At 44.9% G+C, this 22,657-nt stretch overlaps 1 protein-coding gene across 1 annotated transcript in view; it reads right to left on the bottom strand.

Moving 5' to 3' along the window:
- Positions 1 to 22,657, bottom strand: part of Acvr1b (activin A receptor type 1B) — a 41,175-nt gene that overhangs the window by 7,416 nt on the left and 11,102 nt on the right. The window contains exons 2-7 of the mRNA XM_051189940.1: positions 13,360 to 13,599; positions 12,345 to 12,593; positions 8,874 to 9,104; positions 4,335 to 4,502; positions 3,086 to 3,242; positions 1,453 to 1,577 (exon numbers count right to left, since the gene is read on the bottom strand). Of these exons, the coding sequence (XP_051045897.1) occupies positions 1,453 to 1,577; positions 3,086 to 3,242; positions 4,335 to 4,502; positions 8,874 to 9,104; positions 12,345 to 12,593; positions 13,360 to 13,599 (1,170 nt within the window). The remainder of the gene's footprint in view (positions 1 to 1,452; positions 1,578 to 3,085; positions 3,243 to 4,334; positions 4,503 to 8,873; positions 9,105 to 12,344; positions 12,594 to 13,359; positions 13,600 to 22,657) is intronic.

Below are 22,657 nucleotides of genomic sequence, written 5' to 3'. Positions count from 1 at the left end.
AGAAGACAAGAACTTATTGACAGTGTAAGCATTGTATGACAGGACTAAGGAAACATATCAGGGGGTAATGGGCCTGTGTGTAAGCATGAGGAACTCAAGTAACATCTAGGACAGGTAACAGCTAGGACATGTCTGTAACCCCAGTGCAGGAGAACGGATAAAGACAAGAGGATTCCTGGAACACATTAGTCATCCAGCCTAACTCTTGAGCTCCAGGTTCAGTCTCAAAACCATGAGGTAAACCTCTGGCCTCCACATGCACACATATATACACATACCTATGGGAACATGTACATACATCACACACAAAAAATTATTTTTAAAAAGACCCATGACAATTTTCTTTGTGGAAAGAGAGATGCTGGGGCTTATACTATACATATATAATACGTACACATATATGTATACATACATACATATATACATATGTATTACATTCTAGCACTATCACTGAGCTACATTCTACCTCCAGAATTTTCCTAACCAGCTTTTACTTAGTCACACTGATCACAATCTAAGAGGTCCAAATCCACGAATACCTAAGTATCTCCTCCATTACTTGCATCTAATCACACACATCACAGCTAGAAAAGGGTAGGAACAGAAAAAAGGGCCCCATTGGAAAATCTACCAGCTATTTTTAATCCAGCTACTTCCACTGCCCTAGGATTTTTCATCAGATGTGAAAGGCTGAAGGGAGGGCCCTAGAGGCTCTGGAACTGGAGCACATGCTGGAATATTTGGAGGCCATCATAAAACACTCACATAAGCTAACAATAAAAAATTTTCCTGCTAAATATGATGCTACCTTTTCTCCAAGTTTTGACATGAATAAGCAACTGTAACTGTAAGGTTTTTGTTTTTTAATTATGAGAGAAAAAAAATCATTTAAAGAAACTCTTAAGCGCTCTTGTCAACCACGAAAGCTCTACTCTTAGTATAAGGAGGAAACACAAAGAAAGGTTCCCCAGAGATGTGACTAGGAATGTGTCTGGAAGGCCTACATGTTAGAACAAACTGCCTCTGATTCCTAAGACCCTGCCTTAACCTTGACCCAAGTGCATCCTAGAGATTCTCCTCTACTGTGACTTAAAAATAAAGACAGTGAACAAAAGAAGAGAGGAGAGAAGAGGAGGGGAGGGGAGAGGAGGAAAGGAGATGGGAGAGTAGGGAAGGGAGATAGGAAAAAAGAGAGTGAGTCACATATCTAATAACCTATCAAAATAGTTATCACAAAGAACAACACTATTTAACAAGCTGGTCCCTAAGCTTAGAGAGTATGGAAGAGTCTTGTTAAGTATGAACAAAGTCCTGAGTTCATCCCTAGCCCATGCAAATGAATATAACACCAAGCTGCCCTCTCATCTCAGCACAGCTGGATGTAGAAAAGTGGGGCACCAGCACCATTAGGTAATTCATAACCCTGAAAGCCAGAGCACGAGTAGACAGTACCTCCAGAATTGCATCTTCGAGCAATCTCCCAGTATACAAGTCCAAGAGCATAGATATCGGCACACTTGAAGGAGTCAAAGTGCTTCATGTTGATGGTTTCATCAAGTACTTCAGGAGCCATGTATCTGGAATGGCAAGAAACACAGTTATGTACAGTACATGAGGTCTGGATGTGTAAGAACACTACTCCAATGCAGCTCTTTGGGGAGCAGGAGTGAGCACTTGTCTCTACTGCACAACCTGCTTTGGACTCAAAGCTACAAGTTTCAGCATAGATGATTTTTACTGGAGCTTGTTTGGATTCCTAGACACAGTCTGTTTTGTGGGACCATATAGGTAGTGATGGAAGGTTGCTACTGGAGCCTTCCCTTTACAGAGAAGACACACTGACAGAGTGAGCTTACATTTCATTCCGAATTTCTGTTATCTTACCCAGTTTCGGATAGGTGCAAACAATTCTAGAGGTGATCAAAAGCACACTTGGTGACTCTGAGCAGTAATTGTGTGTAATTACATGCCCCACCTACACTTTGGAGCCTGGGCAGATGCAATCTCAGGTCAAAAGGACAAAAAGCAGCAACATAATTAATTCACTTAGCTGCAGCACAGACCTTCTCTTCCACCCTCCATCTTATGATGTCAACTATACAGTTCCTTCACTTCTTAATCAAGTGGAAAGCAGGCCATAACCCTTCAGGTAGCCAGTCCCAAGTCTTCATTAGTTCTGCTCCAGGCTGGCACCCCTGCTCTGTAAGCTCAAATAAGGTACGTGCCCTGCCTCCTTCAAGGGGTTCTACAAACCACCCTCTGCATTTCAGTGCTGCCCACTGACCCTAGGCAGGACTGGTGTCTACCCTCCCAAACCCTGCTCCAGAATCTATCTTTTGTTTTTTTAAGACAAAGTTTTTCTATGCAGCCCTTGGCTGTCCTGGAACTTGGTCTATAGACCAGGCTGGCCTCAAACTCAAGAGATCCATCTACCTCTGCCTTCCAAGTGCTGGGATTAAAAGTGCTACTACTGCCTAGCTTTTTTATTTTTAGTTATCTTCATTATTTTTATTCGTGTGTGTGTGTGTGTGTGCGCGTGTGCGTGCGCGCGCGCGTGCACATATCCAATGAGGCCAGAAGAGGACTCTGGATCTGCCGGAGCTGGAATTATCGGTGGTTGTGAGCCACCCAACTTGATATGGGTGCTGGGAACCAAATGTGGGTCCTCTACAAGAGCAGTATATGCTCTTAATTACTGAGTCATCTCTCCAGGAATCCTTACCCCATTTTTTTTTTTTTTTTTTTTTTGAGACAGGGTCTCACTATGTATTTGAACTCACAGAGAGATCTGCCTGGCTCTGCCTCCTGAGTGCTGGGACTAAAGGCATGTGACACCAAGCCAGGACTCCTGCCCCAAATTTTTTCTCCATTGCCTTTTGCCAGGGCATAGTGCACAGTTCTGTGGAGCTTACACTCCTGGCACTAGTGCTTGTTAGATACTGCTGTGCAGTGTTCCAAGTGAGGAAAGAAAGCTCAACATTTGCCATTCAAGGACAAGGAGACAGACATCTCCTCTTCCACCTCCTCCTGTGTGGGGCATCTAGGCAAGCCGATGAATGAAGGCTGGAGCCTAGGGCCTTCCTACCGTTTGGTTCCCACCCTCTGATTTGGAGCAATGTCAATGGTGTCAGTAACTGCATCATGACGGACAGCCAGGCCCAGGTCTGCAATGGCACACATGCCATTCTTCTTCACCAGGATGTTCTTTGACTTTAAGTCTCGATGAGCAATTCCGGGCTTCCCTGGCAGAGACAAAACCAGGCACATTTAAAATTGATGCATACATGGAAAATGCATGGATTCCGAGCCAGTCTGTCCTGGCTCCACTTCCCACAAACCAGTGATCCCACAGAGTAGCTCAGCCTTCTCTTCCGGACATTAAAATAATGGCACTTCATGGGAATGTAGGGAGGATAAAGCATTCCCAGAAGGAGTTGACATACCTCAGAATGACATGATTATTGCTAAACACTAAAACACTACTGCTCACCAGCCCCAAAGAGCCCACATAGGTCAGGTGGACGACTGAGCATACAAAGCTGATGGCTCTGAAGACTGGGACTGCCATTAGTCCTGCAGCACTAGGGCCTGACTATCACACTGGTTTTCTACCACACCTAGTAAGAGCCAGTGCCCAGGGCCAACCAAGCTGCTGGGGTGAGCTCAGTATCTGGAGTAAGTCCAGTATCTGGAGCCAATAGGACCATCTAGCATAAAGCCTGGGTCCTCTTCAGGAAAGCTTGCAGACAGGTGGCCCAATGTCTTGTCACCATGAGACGTGCAAGGCAGTGCCCAACCTCAGCATGAGATTACTACACTCCTGCCTCTGGTATCCTGGGCCTCTTCTTAGTTCCACTCTTTCACAGTGCACCCCAAAATGCTGTTTAAACCACTGTGGCACATGTTAACAGCAACCAAGCCTTCACCTCAGACCTTCCCTAGGGGAGGGCTAATGGCAGAGCCAACAGAGAAACCCTCTTTAGCTTTTGTTCCTGCTCAGATAGTCTGGCACTGTTCCTCAGATGGTGATGTGTAGTGAGATAGTCCTTCTGTGGCACTGACCACGCCCATTGGGGGGGTGGAACCATGGGCGGAGTGACCTGTGGAAGGAGGTCGGAGGGAGAGCGAGGAAAAGCTCTCTTGCTGGCGTGACTCGGACAGGAGAGGATCGGGTTGAATTTCCTGGTGTTCATCTGTCTAGGTTGTAAGTTATTTCTCCCTGAATAAACATCTATTCGGCCTATTTGTTTATCCTGATCCTTATTTAACCGCGTTAGTGATGGACAGACCTTTTGTCTCAAGCTTCCTGCTCCTTAACTGAGTTTACTACCCACCTTGAGTGCCCACAATCTCCATGTGCAGGTGTGCCAACCCACTAGCTGCAGACAAGGCCAGCTTAATCATCCCCTCAATGGTCACTGTGTAGCGGTTCAGATAATCAAACAGGGAACCATGCTCATGATAGTCAGAGACAAGCCACAGCTGGGTCCAGGTGCCATTGTCTGCAGGAAACAAAGAAGGTCTGAACAGAAGGAATGGTAAACAACAAGTAAGAAGGCCTATAATGCAAGCAAACAATGCCAGGTTCAGGAGGACCCTGAATTTACACTTCTTGCCTCTATATCCCTGGCTGCCCCTTGAGCCCACTTCCCTATGGCAACCTCCAGAGAGGACAGGGGACAGCACTTCTTTTTTAGTCCTGCTCCCTTATCCAAGTGAGTGTGGTTGTTTGAATGAGATATCCTCCACAGAGATCTGCTGGTCCCTGTCTCCCAAGTGCTGGAATTAAAGGCGTGTGCCACCACACCCAGCTACTTTCTTTCTTTCTTTCTTTTTATTTATTTATTTATTTATTATTTATTATTTATTTATTTATTTTTAACCACTTTATCCTGTTTCTTTTTCTCTCCTAAGCCTATGTATATGTTAAAACACACTGTAAAACTTTAGAGGTTTTTCTTAATCTGTCTTTAATGTAATTCTTTACCTTTTTTTCCATGAGTCTTTTATCTGCTAAACAACATTGTTAAAATTAAAGCCACAGCTGTATTAGCCATGGTCTATCCAAAGGTGGGGGGTACATTTAGCACCAGCATTGAGAGCTGTGCTGCTCACCACCTTGGTCTCTGCTGCATCCAGCAGCATGCTTGAAGATGTGGTCATTGCCAGCTCTCATACACACCATTAAGTTGTTAGCAGAGCTTCTTAAAAGCCTTTCGGTTTTTTTTGCTGTTATGCTGGGTCAAGAAATCTCCCTTAAAGGAGCTGTGCAAATCTCTGCTTATCTCTAGCAAAACAGAGCCCAACCGAGAAAAATGCTGCTACCAGGAAGACTTGTTTGTCTCGTTCTTTTGTTTTTAAAATCCCTTTTTAAGCCTTTGTCAAGTTTTAAGTGAAAGTTCTCGGGTCCCACATTGTAGGCGCCATTTTGTTAAGAGCAGTTTTCCTGCCAGCCTGGTCCCACAGCCACATCAGCCCCAAATAACATACTGTATTAGATACAAAGCTGTTGGCCAGCTACTAGTGTTTCTTATTTGGCTAGCTCTGTCTTAAAGATTAACCCATTTCTACTAATCTTAATATTTCTACATGGTCTTATCTTACTGGAGAGAGAGGGTCCGGGCTTCTCTCTTGACTCTCTCTTACTACTACATCTACTAGAATCCTCCTTGTCTCCTAGTCCCACCTATCTTGCTTTCCTATTTGCCGACAGTGCTTTATTCTTTAACCAATAAGAGAAACATATTTACAGAATGACATCTCCCATCAGCTGGAGGAAGGCTTTGAGGTTTTGAAAGTCCTGAGCCACCCTTCTGCTTGTATTTCAAGATGTGAGCTCTCAGCAGCTGTTCCAGCAGCCTGCTGCCTCTGCTTTACCATCACGGACTCAACTCTGAGCAGTGGGCACAAAGGAAACTCTTCTCTAAGTTGCTTTGGTTGTAGTGTTTTATCGAAGCAACAGACAGACAAGCGTTTGAGACAGCGGGAAAACTGAAAAGGAGTGGAGGCAATTCTAAACAATTCAGCATCTTACTGCAAAATTTGTAATGTGGGGCAGCTAGGAAAGAACAATGTGTGCATAGGGAAAGCAACAGGTTCTAACCCTGATGTGAGGCTCACAAGGCTACACTCACCACTGCCAAGGAGAAACGCCTCAAACGCTTCTCCCCTCCCTGAATGCTGTGTGACCATTTGATCATAACCCATCCCAACATTCGCCTCACTGGAAATGTTTCTTTCCAGCCTGTGGCCATCCTCAGGCAAGGAGTCACAATGAGAGCAGGAAGACCTTCTTTGTACTGTTATGGAACCAAAAATACTTTTCCATGCATGAGTAGCCACTCTGAAGTATTCCAGGAAGCCCATCTTGTCCTTTAGAGACAAGATGGGTAACATTCAATGCCTTTTCTTTTTTTCACATGCAGTAGCAGGATGGTGGATGGGAGAGGAAGGGAAGGAAGAAAAGGGCCAGGAATCAATAGAGGTTATGCTGCTGTCACTGGGAGGCACTAAGCACTAAGAGCTTCCAAATTCTGGCTGGGTGTTGGTGGCACAAACCTTTAATCCTAGCACTCGGGAGGCAGAGGCAGGCGGATCTCTATGAGTTCAAGGCCAGCCTGGTCTATAGAGCTAGTTCCAAGACAGACAGGCTCCAAAGCAATACAGAGAAACCCTGTCTTGAAAAACCAAAAAGAGCTTCCAAATTCTAGGTTGGTGTTATTTCCAGGGCATCACCCTACATAGATCATGGTAAAAGGGCAAGAACAAAGGAGCCTGACTTCCTTCTTCCCTGACTCTAATGTGGTGGCACCAGCCAGGTCACAATTCATCTGTACCTTGGAACCTCTGACCACAACAAGGGCCACACTCTAACTTGCAACTACTTCCCGAAGGCCCACTGGTTTGTTATAAGGTTTGAGCCTTCCAATGATTCTAGAATGTTTGGAAGAGCAGCTGCTTTCTCAGAAGGCTGACATTCTTCTTCCCCTATATTTGAACCCACAGCTCTTCAGCTTGGGGGCAGCTGGGGCCATCAACAACCCTACAGCACTGTGAGGAATGAGCTCTGTTGTGTTAGTAGCAAAACCAAAGCTTGGCATTTCCCATAGTCTCAGTGGACATGAGCCTCTAAAGTTATTGTGAAACAGAGCAAGCTGACATGCCAGACACTTCTGAAACATGACCCAGTTGCCTCACAATTTCTGTGTTCCAGGTATATTACCTGCCTGACGTCTGTCCCCCTTTCCCCTGGGAACTCTGTGTAGTTCATTTTTATGTAAGATGGTTTGGAAGACTGGTAGGCCTTTTGTCTCTTTTGGGCAGTGTTCTAATTATTACCTCTGTGTTCAGTATCAAATGCAGTCCTCTCAGTGTTTCCTTAAAGTGTTTGCTGTGCAAAATTGAGGATCTGAGTTCAGATTCCCACCACTCATGGTATTGTCATGTATGATAAAGCGTGAGGAACCTTGGCAGACAGAACGTAGTGAGAAGTTTTATTAGAAAGGAAAAAGGGGGGGGAGGAGGTAAAGAGACACAGAGGACAGAAGAGAAGAGGGAGAAGGTAAAGTCCTGTCTGTCCCGGGGAACAGCAGGAAAGAGAGAGGGAAGAGAGTGTAAGTAGGTGGGGGTCTTCTTTTAAATGGGTCCTTTGTCCCTGCATGCTACCCAGGGTACTGCCTGAGTGCATTCTGCCAGGTAACACGGGCAGGCCAGCATAATGCCTGAATCCTTACAGGTATGACAATGCTCCTGTAACACTAGCATTGGACTGGGGGTGAAGACAGGAGGATCACAGGGGCTTGATGGCAGCTAGTCCAGTAAATCATTGAGCTTTGGTTTTTGTAAGGGACTATCTCAAAAAATAGGGCAGTGAACAATACAGGAAGACAAAGACATTGACTTCTAGCCACCACACATGGGCATACACACATCCTACCCAAAAGCCCAGTGTAACCTGGTCTCTGCCTACCCCTCCACTGGTTCCCTCATGTTAACTGCAGAATCCCCAAACACACCTCATCTTTGCACAGGTACAATGTGCTTTTCCTTTTTGTCCAGTTTTTGCCACCTCTGTCAGGCTCACATGTGACTTATGTGACCTGCCTTCGGTATCACTCACCTAGACTGGCTTGCACTTGCCATCTACCTACCATTTGTTAGTTTATCCATCAGTGAGGTCCTCAAAATAGGGATGTGTCTGGGCACAAACAAAAGCCTCAAAACAGTAGCAAGCCAGCTGAGTGTGGACCACACATCTGTAAATTTCAGCACTTGAGAGGCTGAAACACAAAGGCTATATCTGAGGCCAGGCTGTACTATATAGCAGGACTCTGCCTCAACACTTACCCTCCCTCACAAAGAAGCAAGAAAAGAAAAGAGGAGGAGAGGGGGAAATAGAGGGGAAGGATCATCATCAGCAGCAGCAGCAGCTCAGGGGCCTCAGACACACAACAGACCAAAAACTGAGTTCCATAACCACTAGGTAACACTCTGGGGATAGGCAAGTCTTTGTTCTTGGGGGCTGCCAAGAACAAATGTATATAATGCTGGTTGTGTTGTAAAACATGACTGTGTGCATTTCTGTCACCATTCTTCCCTGGGAGGGTGAAACCATTAATTCCTTATTGTAGGGATTTTCAAAATAAACAAATGGGAGCCCCAACAGCAACTACAGTAGGAGCAAGTCTGGGATAAAATCAAGGAAGTGGAAGTGCTTGCAGGGTGAGGGTGAGTCCTTTCCTACCTGCTAATAATCCAGTTTCTGTGTGAGCCTCTCTTGGCAGAAAAGGTTCCACATTTTAAAAGGGTTTGAAACTAGCTAGGTCTCTCTAGTGTCCCCTGTCCCATGCCACTGACTCCAGGACACTTTGTACCTTTATTGTCAGCAGCAATAAATCCAAGGATGTTTTCGTGGCGCAGCATGACTGTCTGGTAGATCTCTGCTTCCCGGAACCATGACCGCTCTTCACGAGAAGAGAAGATTTTCACAGCCACATCACCACCTCGCCAGCGGCCACGCCATACTTCACCAAACCGGCCCTTGCCGATTATCTCTTGTAAAACAATGGTTCGGGCCACCGTGCGCTGAACAAAGAGGGGTAACCCTGTGGGCCAAAGAATGAAGAGAAATCTGATGTTGAAAATCTTCTAAACTCTGGACATGCTACTCAGTTTATGTTTCCAGAAAGGTCCTCAACAAGGTGCCTCTCCAGTCTCCCCTGGTCCAGTAGCCACAGAGTGTTACAACAAGGGCCGAACCATGCTAGGAACCAGGGAGTGGGCTAAGAGCAAGTCAACATAGAAAAACACATGTGATTAGCTGCCCCTAGCCAAGAACTTTTCTGGTCTGTGTGGATGAGAAAGCTGCATGTTAATCTTTGATCACATTTATCAACTCATCAGTATGTGCTTTATTCTGATGGAAGCAGGAAATGAAAGCAGGTCTCCTTAAGAGGACAATGACTTCCTGGCCAGCCTGCTCACTAGCCACTAGAGGGCGATGCTGTGTGGCCAACAGGACCTATGATCTAAGTTCATAGGGTGGGTACCCAGCTCTCTAGAGAGCTCTAGTCACAGGAAGGCTCCAGGTGTATTACCCATATTAATTCATGACTCACTTTACTGTCTTGTAGGGTTTATCACTGCTCCATTTGACTCATTCAGTGTCTATCTCTCTGTCTACAAGGTAACCCTTATCATCATAACTGACTTTATCTTCTTCCATTCCTTCCCTGGACCAAATAACAGCTGTTAGTAATCCCTGGGTTTGGTGGATTTGCTGTGTGCTTAATATGCATGACACTCTATGCTAAGGGTTTTACATAAATTACCTCATTTCTTCTTGCTCAGTAAGGCAGGCATTGTTATTATCCCCATTGTACAGACAGAAAACTAATAAAGCTCAAAAGGGGATATTATATAACTCGCTCAAATTACTACAAACAGTTAAAAGGCAGAGCAGGAATTAAAACTCTAGGACCTGACTCCAAGGTTCATGCTTTTAACTACACTGGATAGGACTGCCAAAAGTTTCTCTAGTCAGACCAATCCTTCCCCTCAAGCTTGTGCCCTGTCCTACTCGGCCCCTTTTTTAAAAGACTTCCAACCGGTCTTTCCACTTCATTTTACCCTGCCATTGCCTTACACACCCACATACAGCCCTGCTTCACCCCGCCCTTTCTAACAGGAGACTAGCAAGTAAATGAATCCATCCTCCACACCACTGTCAAAATTTCATTTCATCCAAGGGGGGGGGGTGTGAAGGGCGGAGGGTGGGGGGGGACAAAAACACAAAACAAAACAAAAAAAAAAAAACCCCTTCATTTGCCCATGCAAGATAAAGTGTGGTCCCATAGCCCTGGATACCTGGCCAGCCTGCCTCTGCCTGCTCTAAGCATACTATGCCCAACTCCTTATTATGAGTCTTTAAATACCACAAACCTTCATGGTCTTTTTTTCCTTTACATTCAGAGTCTGTTCTGTGGCCTGGAATATTCCCTGCCTGCTTATCTCACTTACAATTTGAACCTGTTCAACACTTCCTCTAATGTACATGCCTCTATAAGATTCTTCAATCATCCCATCAGCCTATCCAATCACAGACCAGCTTTTTTTTCAATCTTTGTTTCCAGAGGGCATTCAGCATACATTTGTTAAAAAGACCCAGAAGTCATATCCATAAAGACAGCATTATTAAAAACTTAATAGCCAGGTTAGAGATGGCTCAATGGTTAAGAACACATACCGAGCCAGGTGTGTTGGCACACACCTTTAATCCCAGCACTTGGGAGGCAAGGATCACTGTAAGTTTGACATTATCCTGGTCTATGTAGTGAGTTCCAGGCCAGCCAAGGCCCCTTTGGCCTCCAAGGGCACCTACTCACCTGTACATACCCCCTCCCCCAACACACAAACAATTTAAAAAAGCAAAACTAAAAACAAGACCAACACCTTGGAAGTTCTGTACATGCTGTACCAAAAATGGTACTTCCCAAGGGGAAGTAGTCATTAACTATTTTAGTCTAAACAAAATGTGTACCAAGACACCCCGACCTCAGCTGGCTTGGATCTGAAAAACCCTGGGACATAAGACTCTATCTCCTAGGTACTTCCAGCTACTGCCCTGCCTTTGGTGGAAAAGCATACGCCAGATATTTTGTAGGTTTCTAAAAATATGCAGCTTTTAAATATATTCATGTTGGTGCTCTCTCCTGCCGAGCTTCATAACGGCAAAACCACTGACATTCAGGAGATGTCAGGCCTCACAGGACTCTCTGTGTTCTCGGAGGGCATCTAGCCATGACTGATGGCACAATGTCCACAATAACCACAGTCCAACCCATGGCAGGGAAACAGAGTCACAGTGAGACCTGTGTTCCAGCTCACATGACAACACACTACCCTCTCAATGTTTTTCTGTGCTAGAGAAGAATGGGATAGCTCTAAAATGATCATTTATGTCCACCACAACAGCAGCAACACTCTCGTAGTCAATTTTGCATCTGAGTTAGCTGGGCTGGGATTTTGAGACAGGGACTCACTATGTAGTCCTGGTTGGCCTGACACTTACTAGGCAGCCTGTGCAGGCCTTGAACTTGAGGCAGTTCTCCTGCCTCAGCCTCCCCAGTGCTAGTGCTGGGATTACAGATGATTTCAGCTATGTTCTGTCACGCCCACATATTGAACTTTTTCTGTTTTTGTTAGCTGAATTATTTCCTGAGACCTAAATAACCTCAGCTCTCTTCATCCTGAGTTCTGGTTTCATGTTAAGGTCCAATGCTGAGTTCATCTAAGAAAGCCTTGGACAACAACAGGCACTACAGGAAATGGAGGCCAAACTATGCTGGAAGCCCAAGCTGCCTTTCCAATAACTCTCACCAAAAGCCCATGGGCAATGGAACAAGTCAATGATTCACCAAATCTTCATTCTAAGCTTTGCTCAGTGTCCTCAAACTCCCCTTGTGGCGGCTCAGAGATCAATGATTAGCTGTCAGCACCTCACAGGAATTCAGCACACTGTTGTTTCTCAAAAGGAGCCCTTAAACTGAGCATGTCACTGCTCAGACAGAACCAGCTCAATGTTCATAGACACACAGCTACAAAAGCTGGAGAGGGGCAGAGTTTCTGCAAGAGAAAGTTTTACACTTGACCTCTGGTATCTTGGGGAATGAAAGATTTTTGGTGTAGCCATTATCATATATTATTACACGTCAGACTCCAGATGAGGGGGAATTATGAAATCAAATGACTCAACACAGCAGGGCCTCTGGCCTTCCTCATAAACACTCTGTTGCTGGGAACCAGTTGTGAGGGCCAACAAGCACAGTGCCCAGAGAACCTAGTACCTGAGCCAGACCCTGACGTGGAGAGATCGTAGACAAGATCCTGCAGTGTCTTGTCTTTGGAGAGACACATCTCACACGAGGGGTCCTCCATGTCCAGTCTCTGGCGGTTGTGGTAGACACGCTGGTGATAGTTGATGACAAGGAAAACAATGATGATGATGAGAAACAGGAGGAAGACTGGGCCAGCGATAATGCCCACCAGCTCCACGGGGCCCCACATGGAGGGGTGCTCAGGCTCCTTGAGGTGCCCTGGGAAAATGAGCAAGAGGAGGGAAGAAACAGTAAAAACAAGAGAATGCTGTGGCCCAATTCATCCCTGAAACTGTACCTCACATAGAAGACCGTCAGCTGTAGGTTTCCTCTGGTCTTCCTGGGATAGCCTAGGCCTCAATGTTCTCCAATGGCACCTTTCACTAAGTGAAGCACTCCTTCAACAGTGGAACCAAACCTACTCTGGAAGTTCCAGAATTGCAAGCTTGGCCCAGGCTCCTCCAGGCTCCTCCAGGCTCTGGTTAGAAAGACCTGTTGTGGCAGACCTGCCCAAGAAGATGTCTAACACTATTCCACTGTTATGACCACTCTTTCTTTTGTTTTCCTTTGAGATAGGGTTTCTCTGTAGCTTTGGAGCCTGTCCTGGAACTCATTCAGTAGACCAGGCTGGCTTTGAACTCACAGATCCGCTTGCCTCTGCCTCCCAAGTACTGGGATTAAAGGCGTGCAACACCACTGCCTGGCCATCACTACCCTTTCTAATTCTAGCCTTCCTCATACCAACTCATTCTGTGCCCAGAGCAGAGCCCTTCACATGGCCCTGCTGCTGAGATCCTCTACCCACAAGTAGATGGCAGCTCTAAGACTCTGGGAAATCTGCTCTTCTCACCTTCTGAACAAAAATTCTGATTAGGAAGGAAGGAAGTCTAGCCTTTGTCATTACCTCAGGGAGCACCTAAAGACCACCTTTCGCTATTGGGATGGGGGGATTGGGGAAGAGCAGAGAAGAATGGAGTCCACTCACCGCTGGGCACCCTGAGGTCAATCTTGTTGCAGAAGTCAGTATAGCAGCAGTGGGTATTGCGCAGATCCTCAGAGCTCAGACAGTAGAAGGGCTTTCCAGCAGGGACCAGCTCCACCTTGGGGATGCAGGTGCGCACATGGTGCTCCATGCCATCCAGGTTGAAGATGGAGACCATGCAGGCCCCATCTGTTTCACACGTGTAGTTGGTCTGTAGGCAGCTGGTACAGGCACACAGCAGAGCTAAGGACACAGAGGAGTAGATATTAACAGTAATGTCAGACCTTCCTTTAGTTCCTCTCCCAGACTCAGAACGACCCATCTGCATACTTCATATCCCCCAATTAAGCAGCTTTTATAGAAATGGGGGCAGAAAGACAGCCTCAGCAAGGCACCTTTGCACCTTATTTAGCTCATAGATGAAGTTTTATAGATCCCACCATTTCTAACTGCTCTGTTCTATGCCAATGAAAGACAAATGAACCACCTACTCCTTCCAAATGATCCAGCTAAGTGGATATAGCCTTCCCTTTGGAGAACAGGTACTCCCCATACTCCACACAAAGCTACCCAAGACTCCTTGGAGCCAGTCTCATCTGATCTGTTTTTGGGCACCAAGCATCCCAGTTTCTAGGACATAGCATGTATGCCCTCATCCATCCTTTCGCTGCAATGATGTTGTTTTTTCTTGCCCAAATCCTTCAAAATTACCATGTCCTTTGAAAAGCTTTCCCTGGCCCTCCATTATTACCTCCTCTTTTTAGTTCATGTTTGGTACCCCTCTCATGAGGAACATGCTCTCCATAGAGAATATGAATGTCCACTTCACAAAGTTATTGTGAGGAGGAAATGAGATCATGAATATAAAGTGTGTAATAAATTTAACCCATACCAAAAGGCCCCAGGCAGCACTTGGCATGCATATGTGCCCTCATGTGCATGTGTGTGACATTCCTTCCCTCCCTCCCCCCCTCCTTTTTTCAACTAGGCAGTATACACAGTCCCCACTGGGACTAATGAGTTTTGCTGGGTATGTACCACACACGAGTGTGTACCACTGACAGGAAATCACTGTAAATGAATTTGGCGCCTCTGAAAGCTGCTCAGCGGTCCTGGAATCTGAAATCCTTTATTTATCTGGCTCACAAGAATAGCACAGACAGTTGGTACTCCTCTACTGTCTCCTAAGCCTAACCTAGCCCTGACCTCCTGGGATGGGCAGGAATGTAGCATTGGCTACAATACTGAAGTTGGTACTTGCAGTGCTGAATGAGGCATTCACTAATGGGGGGAGAGAGGGAAAGGGTACCAGACTTCCATGGCACACTCTGTGGGAAGGCCTGCATATTAAGCCTCTAGAGCAAAAAGGTTTAGGGCCAATCCAAAGGAAAACCTAGGCTGCAAAGAGTTTATCTTCATCTGTTCTCTGAAAGTCATCCCTTAGCTTTGCAAATCCAAACACAACCCAACCTACCCCAGACTGTCTATAAATGAGGCAATCCTTTGCTGGTCCCATTCAAGGACACAAGGTATGGGGAGAGGGGTGTGTGAGAGGCAAGCAGGTAGACACACAAGCCCTTCCATGCAGGACCTGTGTATTTTTTTTTACACTGTTTATGAGATCTATATCTTCTGAGGCGAATTCCCAAACATGCAGCTACCTGCCAACAGCTTGGGTCATACTACTTCTTACAGGCAGAGAGTTTGAAGTAGGTAATTGTGAGACAAGGACTCAGATTATAAAAGGAGCTTTGGCAGCAAGTTTCCCCTCAATCTCAGTTCTAACCTTCTAGTCACAAGACAAAGAAAACCTCAAGTTTTCCTCCCAAAATTGCATTTGCAAATTCTCTCATTCTGTTTCTGTTTGAGACGGGTTCACTAAGTAGTCCAGCCTGAACCCTCCACCCTCCCGTCTCTACAGTGCTAAGATCACAGGCCTAGGCCTCCAAGCCAGGCTCTGTCTTACTCCTCTTAAGAACTTAAAATTTATTCAAGTCTCAGAAAAACTTGGCAGGATCCCCTTTTCTTCCTCTAGGAGTCCTGCTAACCCAAGAAGGAGCCTTTGATAACTCCCTTTTGTGTCCCTTTGGGGTTCCCTACAGGGAGCACACCTCTCAGTACCAAGTTGTGACGTCCAGCAAAGAGAACAGCCTTGGGTCTATTTTGGGAACTAGAAAGGGAAATTAACAACTTCAAGAGATGACTATTCTGAGCACAGTGAGACACACGGCCAAACCCACAGCCTCCTTTTGGAAAGCAGTCACTTCAGAGTCCATCAATTAGGGGCAGAGTAGTCAGGGGTCCCTGATTCCTGACATTTGTTCTTCTTTCGCTGGTGCTGGCCTCGTTCACAAATGATTCATTCTGGAGAATGAACACACCCACACATGGCTCATTATTTTTGGGAAGTACTTAGACAATCTTGGTGTAAGACAGAAAAGAGCAGAAGTGGCGAAATCTATGCTAGAAGCTAGGAAATGGACCATGTGGGTTTGTGATAAGGAGTTGGGCAAGTCCCTGAGCCTATCTGAGCCTCAACTATCCAACCAACAAACACCATTTATCTTACAGAGACAAGAGGGAAATTAGCCAAGCGTCTGCTAAGTGCTGGGGCTCCCCTGGGCAAGGCCCACTCCACCCACTGTGTACATCTTTGCCTTTTGCAGAGCAAGTGACAAGCCTAAACAGACACACTTTGAAGATAACCATCTCCACTAACCACACTCTGAAAAGACCTAATTTACATCACCAGGAGTGACAGTGAGTATCATGGAGCAACAGGTCACAGAGACCTGAAGCCTAAATGCCAGTTCTAGTACTGGCCACATGACCTAGAACTCAACAGTTGGCACTCCTGTACCATTCACTCTACTGTACTGGGCTGACAAAGTAAAGTAGGACTGTTAATGACTGGTTCATAGGACTATATAAACATTACACAAGGTAATATGCCATAAAAGAACTTGAGATAGGATGTACTTGATAAACATGAACTCTTTTAATGTAAAAATTGAAATAAAAAAGACACAGGGAAAATGCCTCTTACATTAACTAGGAAGTGGCTAGTCGAAGTCTCAGGAAGAAACTGCTAACAGTCATGTGGCTTGTGTGGCTTTGGGCAAGTCACCCAACCTCTCTCAACCTCACTTTCCTCATGATAAACCGGGAAAGGATGCTGAAGGAGACAATTTCTCAAGCCCTTTCCAGCAACAAGTTCTCTTCTGAGTCCACTCTTCAGAAAATACCCTATGACTCCAATTGCTCTGCTCTGGGTTCTTGGCCCTTTCCTAAATGCCTTTAAAGACACATGTCTTGGCTACTCACCTGCTAATATTTTTCACTGAAACAAAAGAAACAGTAATAAAATTACAAGCATGCTCTGAACTTATTACAAACTTAGCATCCTAAATATAATTCTTTCTGAAAAGCTAAATCTGGGCTAATGACAACAGCCCCTTGTAATGTTTCATGGTGACTCATGAGGTCAAAGTCTGCACATGAGTATAAACAACACTGTGCACCTAAAACACTCCTTATTCTCCCACCAAGCAAGATATATTAGGAGTGACAACCACAGGGGAGCCACCAACTCACTCTGTGTGTAAATAAGTTAGGGGCCGGGAATTTACTTAGCGGTAGAGGCCTGTCTGCACACGTAAGGCCCTAGGTTTAGTCCCCAGCACTGTACATTTAAAAAAAAAAAAGGGGGGGGGAATGAAATAAAAAAAAAAAAAAGGGGGTCAGAACACAAGCAGCCGTCCCCAGAACAGACTTTCTGTTATTAACCAGTCTAATTAGTAAAATCTGAACTAAAGACAAAGCTGTGGCGGCAGGACTGGAGTATGGTTCAAAGTCTGTCTGACTAGAAGGTGGTTTGTGGTAGGATGTCAATGCAAATTCGATTCAGAAGAAAGGTTGTTTTGAGAAAGGTGAAGTCCCAACTTGGGCACATTCTGGCTGCTGTATGTTCGGCAGAGCCTCAGGAGAACAAAGATCCCCAAAGCGGTGTTCAGCTGGGAAGCCCAGGAATCACCCAGAGCTTAGACTCACAGTCTCACAAGACATCACTAAATGCCCACAACCTCCAAAAGCATACTGCCCAGCAGCCTGCTCTGTCCAGGAATCGGCCACAAACACATCTAAACAGTTCCAAGGCTAGAGCAGCCATGATTCTTAATGATTCATTAATCCTTAGAAGGCTAGAGCAGCCATGATTCTTAATGATTCATTAATCCTTAGGGACGATACCCCATGGAGCACTATCCCAAAGAGGCACACGTCAGACCCAGAAGTCTTTAGGACTAGTGGATGCAGGAGTGGTGATCACATCACTGGGCAGCTCCTACTAAGCAGCATCTGACCCCATCACTGTACGAACAGCAGTGGTCTATAGTATCAGGACCTCATCCAATCTCCCTTACAGCTTTTCAATTTTGCTGTTGATGCATCGATCAGGGTTGTGTCTGGTGGGTGCTCTTTTCTGATAGGCTGATACTTTATACTTTTAGAATCCAGGGCCTCTGGCATGGTAGGTAAGGGCTCTACTATTGAGCCATGAAAGTAAGTTCCATAGGGTTAAGACAAAGACAGACACCAGCTTTCTAGCATGGTATGATACATTCAGCTGTTGCTGTTAAGTGCACACAGCACAGACTGGTTCCATTATTCTGTTAGCCTCATTCTCTTACATGGTCCCCACAGAACTCAGAGCTGAGGCAGATGTAGCTGTTCTACTTTATGAGGAACAAGGCCTTAGGAAAGGTAAGGGGCTCACAAACGATATACAAGCAAGAGATAGTGCCACATCTCCAGTCTCCAAACTTACAATCCAGGAGTTCCCAGTACTCCCCAATGTCCCCTTGACAAGGCCCAGGGCCCCTAACTTTCAGAACCACTGGAAACACCTTCAAATGTATTCTCACCCCATCAGGTCAAATATGCTTTTGTTTTCCTGAGCAGAGGACCCTACCAAGTCTTCCCACAGCTTGCCTCCAGCTTGATCCTCCTGCCTTCCAGGCTGCTGGCTTTGTCAAGCACATCACTGCAGCTGGTCATACCTATTTTTCGAAGGCAGGTCTGTATAAGCAGTAAAAGTTCCTTTTTATTGTGAGGCAGAAGGCACATGACACATGGCCAGTCTTTGACAGTTTGCATTTCATCATCTCACTCTCTTTATTCATAGACATTTTACCTCCTTAAAAAGTGCCAAACCAGCCAGGCAGTGGTGGCGCACAACTTTAATTCCAGCATTCAGGACGCAGAGGCAGGCAGATCTCTAAGTTCAAGACCAGCCTGGTCTACAGGATGAGTTCCAGGGTGGCCAGGTCTACAAAGAAGCTACAAACCTGTCAGGTCTCACAAGAGCCCCACAGCCCACAGTCATCTTTCATCAGTGGCTTAAACTTCACTATGGATCCAGTAAACAACTAGGACCTTCTGGAATCTCTTTATAACAGGCAGACCAGGTCACAAACAATGTTTTGGCTGAAACTGACTGTGTTCCATTCACCTCTGTGTCTCCAGGATTAAATAGGAGTAGGCTCACAGTAAATATTTGAGAGAGAGAGAGAGAGAGAGAGAGATAGAGAGAGAGAGAGAGAGAGAGAGAGAGAGAGAGAGAGAGAGAGAGAGAGAGAAAGGCCATTGAGCTGGTGAGAGGGCTCAGCAGGTAAGGGTACTTGTTGCCAAGCCTAGTAACCCAAATGTGGTTCCTGGAACCTCCACATCTCAGAAGAGGGATCCAGAAAGTTGTCCTCTGATCTAAACACTTGCTGTGGCACACCCTCCCCCAACACAAAATAAATTAAATGACCAATTTATCACAACAATGCTAAAGTCCTTCAAGAGAGAATGAAAAACAGTTTTGCTCCAGTTACTCTAGGGATGCTAATGGACCACCCCAAAATTCTGTCTACTGTCTGTGCCTGGATTCTAACAGCTAAGGGTTTGGACAGAGCAGGGCAGCTGGTCCCAGGGTAACTCTGAGAATCTTCTACAAGGTGCATCTTAAACTGTTGATCTTTGTCATTAACACACCTAAATAAAGAACAACACTCTTAACATCTCCCTGTGCCTATCAGTGCTCCCAAGTCCACTATCTTAAGAGATACTTTCAAGAGTTCATTTGTTCAAATCTGGACCAAAAAAGGTTTCACTGTACTTTGCCAAAAGCTCTTAAATCTGTTAGACCCCAATGTTATTATGTTCAGGAAAATCACTTGCTGAGGAGGCCAGGTGGTTTATCCTGAAGTTTCCCACATTCTGGATTCTGATGACTCCTAATGGTATCCATTTAGCATGCACCACCTCTGCAACTTCTATAACTTATGGTTAAATATGAAGGTCTGATTTGCATCCAATTCAATTTTGCTTTTATCCCCCCACCCCTTTCTTTGAAACAGGGTCTCACACACACACAGACTGGCCTTGAATTCCTGATCCTCCTGACTCTAAGTGCTGAGCACTAGGGAGGTATGTATCTTCTTTTAAGATTTATCACTTTCATTATTTTAAGTGTATGAGTGTTTGTCTCTGTGGATGTATATATATATGATGTATATACCTGGTGCCTATATAGGCTGCAGGGTGTCAAATCCTCTGGAGCTGAAGTTATAGATGGGTGTGAGCCACCATGGGTGTGTTGGGAACCGAATCTGAGTCCTCTGCAAGAGCAGCAAGTGCTCTTAACAGCTGAGCCATCCCACCAGTACCCATCTTTTGGCTTTTTTCAAGACAAGATCTTGCTATGTAGCACAGGTTAGCCTTCAACTCCTTCTGCCTCAGTCTCTTAACTAATGGGATTCTGGGTATGTAGTGTCATGCCCAGTGTCAGTTCAAATTTTAGCTAGAATATTAATGGCACATATACTTTCTAGATGTCTTCCTTTGTGACAGGCCCTACTGTAAGCACTGTGTTCTCAGCATTGTCCTCCTCTAGCTCAATAGGCACAGCCTTTGGCAAAGATGAAGCATTCATTCTCTCTCAGACTAACAATCTACTAGAGTCAATTCAAAATTCAAGACTGGATTCAATGTATTTCCTTAGTAGCTCTAAGATTTAAGAGTTCTTTAAAATGTTTCGCGTGCTGCGCATGCACACGTGCGCGCGCATGTGTGTGTATTTTCATGCAAGTGCTGCATGCACGCATGCATGTGTGTATATAAGAGGGGGGAGAGGGAGAGAGAGCGTTTGCTTTCATGCTTGAGTGAGTTCATACCACAGTGTGCACATGTGGAAGTGAGAGGACAACCTGAGCATCAGCAAGTTCTCTTCTTCCCCATGTGGATCTCAGGGGATCAAACTACTCGGGTGGTCATGCTCACTGGTAAAAGATATCATGCCCATCCCTACAAACAGGCTCCTCCTCAGATAATTAAGGTCTGCAATCATTCATGTCTGATCTAATTCTGTGGTTTGTTTAGCCTCATTATACTGGTCAGGATGTCAGCATCATATACTTCTCCCTCCTAGCCCAGTTATTCCATGTAAGGACAAGATCTTGTGAGCGGTCTCCAGTGTCGTCTCTACCAGGTCAGTCTACTTCCTGCTGGGCCTCATGCATCCCACTTTCCCACAGGTCTGCAGTCTGATATTTCGTTGTTCCTCCCAGTTGCTAAGAAAGCCCTACTCTGTTGGTCACAGCCCTTACTTGCCCTTACTTGCTACTAAGCTCCCCAATTCTAGGACTACATACTGCAGAATTACTTAGTAGAACATCCAGTCATGGTAAAACTTACTAAGGCTTTTAGAAACACTGTATGTTAGGGGTTTTTTTTTTTTTTTTTTTTTTTTTTTTGTCTTTTAATACACTTTATCTTTTGAAAAAATTTATTATTTGTGTGCTTGACCCCCCCCCCACACACACTCTGAGACAGCATTTCTCTGTGTAGCCTTGGTTGTTGTGAAACTAGCTCTGTAGACCAGGTTGGCCTGAAGTTGGAGATCTACCTATGTGCACCACCGCCGGGTCAGTACACTTTTTCTTGACTAGTGTTGTCTTATTCTTTGCTTTACACAATCCCTATTCCTTTCTTTAAAACTTTCAAGGTGTAGATAAATGATGATGGCAGCTCCCAGAACAGGAGCCATAACACCAGAAGCAGAGCAGCAGTACAAATAAAAACAGATTTAAACACCACTGAATATATGGTGCAGAATCCAGGAGCCCTTCGAGTAGTGCTCTCTAGTTACTAAGAATGTGGGTACATTTCTCCAGGGTTTCTTTGATGTAGTTATAAGAGGAATTTTCAGAATAAATTCAGTAATACAAAAAAATTGAGAACTTAATTTGTTCACCAAGATAAAATTCTACATAATATATTAAATATATCATTGTATACATATTTTATTTATTAATTCCTTATTTATTTGTCAAGACAGGATCTCACTATTTAGCTCTGGCTGTTCTAGAACTCACTATATAGATCAAGCTAGTCTTAAACTCGCCTCTGCCTCTTGAATGCTGGGATTAAAGGCATGAGTCTATGCCTAGTTATCATTATTTTACTTTTAATTATGTGTAGGATCTGTGTTGTATCTGTATACTGGCATGTGCTCATGAGTGTAGGCATTCTCAGAGGTCAGCAGAGGACATCAGATCTCCTGGAGCTAGAGTTTCAGGCAGTTGTGAGCTGCCTCAAGTGGGTGCTAGGAACCAAATTCAGGTCCTCTACAAGAGCAGTGCATATTCTTCTGAGCTATCAATCCATTCCCAATTATCCTGTTATATATATTTATTATATACAAGACAAGACACTTACTATTAAAGTGGCAATGCCCCCCATCCAGTGATGGAAACACTGACAATAAAATTCATGTAAATTATAAGGGATCCTGAATAGTCCAGACAATCACAGAGGGTAGAAATAAAAGAACAAAGTTGAAGGGCTCACATTTCCCAATGTCAAACTCTCCACAAAACCATTCTTATCAACCACAGGCACAAGGACAGACATATGTATCAAAGAAATTGAGAGCCTAGAAACATCTATCATCAACTACTTTTCAACAGTTGTGTCTAGAACATTCAAAAGGAAAAATGTCTCTTTTGCAAATTAACTCAAGGAGGCAGGGTGGGTTAAAAAAAAAAAAAAAAAAAAAGACTAACTCCACTTGTAACCCCATACTCAGGAGGCAGAACAAGAAGATTGTAAATCCCAGGTCAATGTGGACTACATAGCAAGACCTATCTTAAAAACACAAACAAAACAAGGCATTAGGGAGGTGGAGGCAGAGGCAGGCAATATCTATGAGTTCGAGACCAGCCTGGTCTACAGAGTGAGTACCAAGGCAGCCAAGGCT

This window comes from Phodopus roborovskii, unplaced genomic scaffold, assembly GCF_943737965.1.
Source record: "Phodopus roborovskii unplaced genomic scaffold, PHOROB, whole genome shotgun sequence".
Classification (NCBI taxonomy): Eukaryota; Metazoa; Chordata; class Mammalia; order Rodentia; family Cricetidae; genus Phodopus; species Phodopus roborovskii.
Note: the sequence above shows the minus strand (reverse complement) of the source record. Positions and strands in the feature narration are given on the sequence as shown.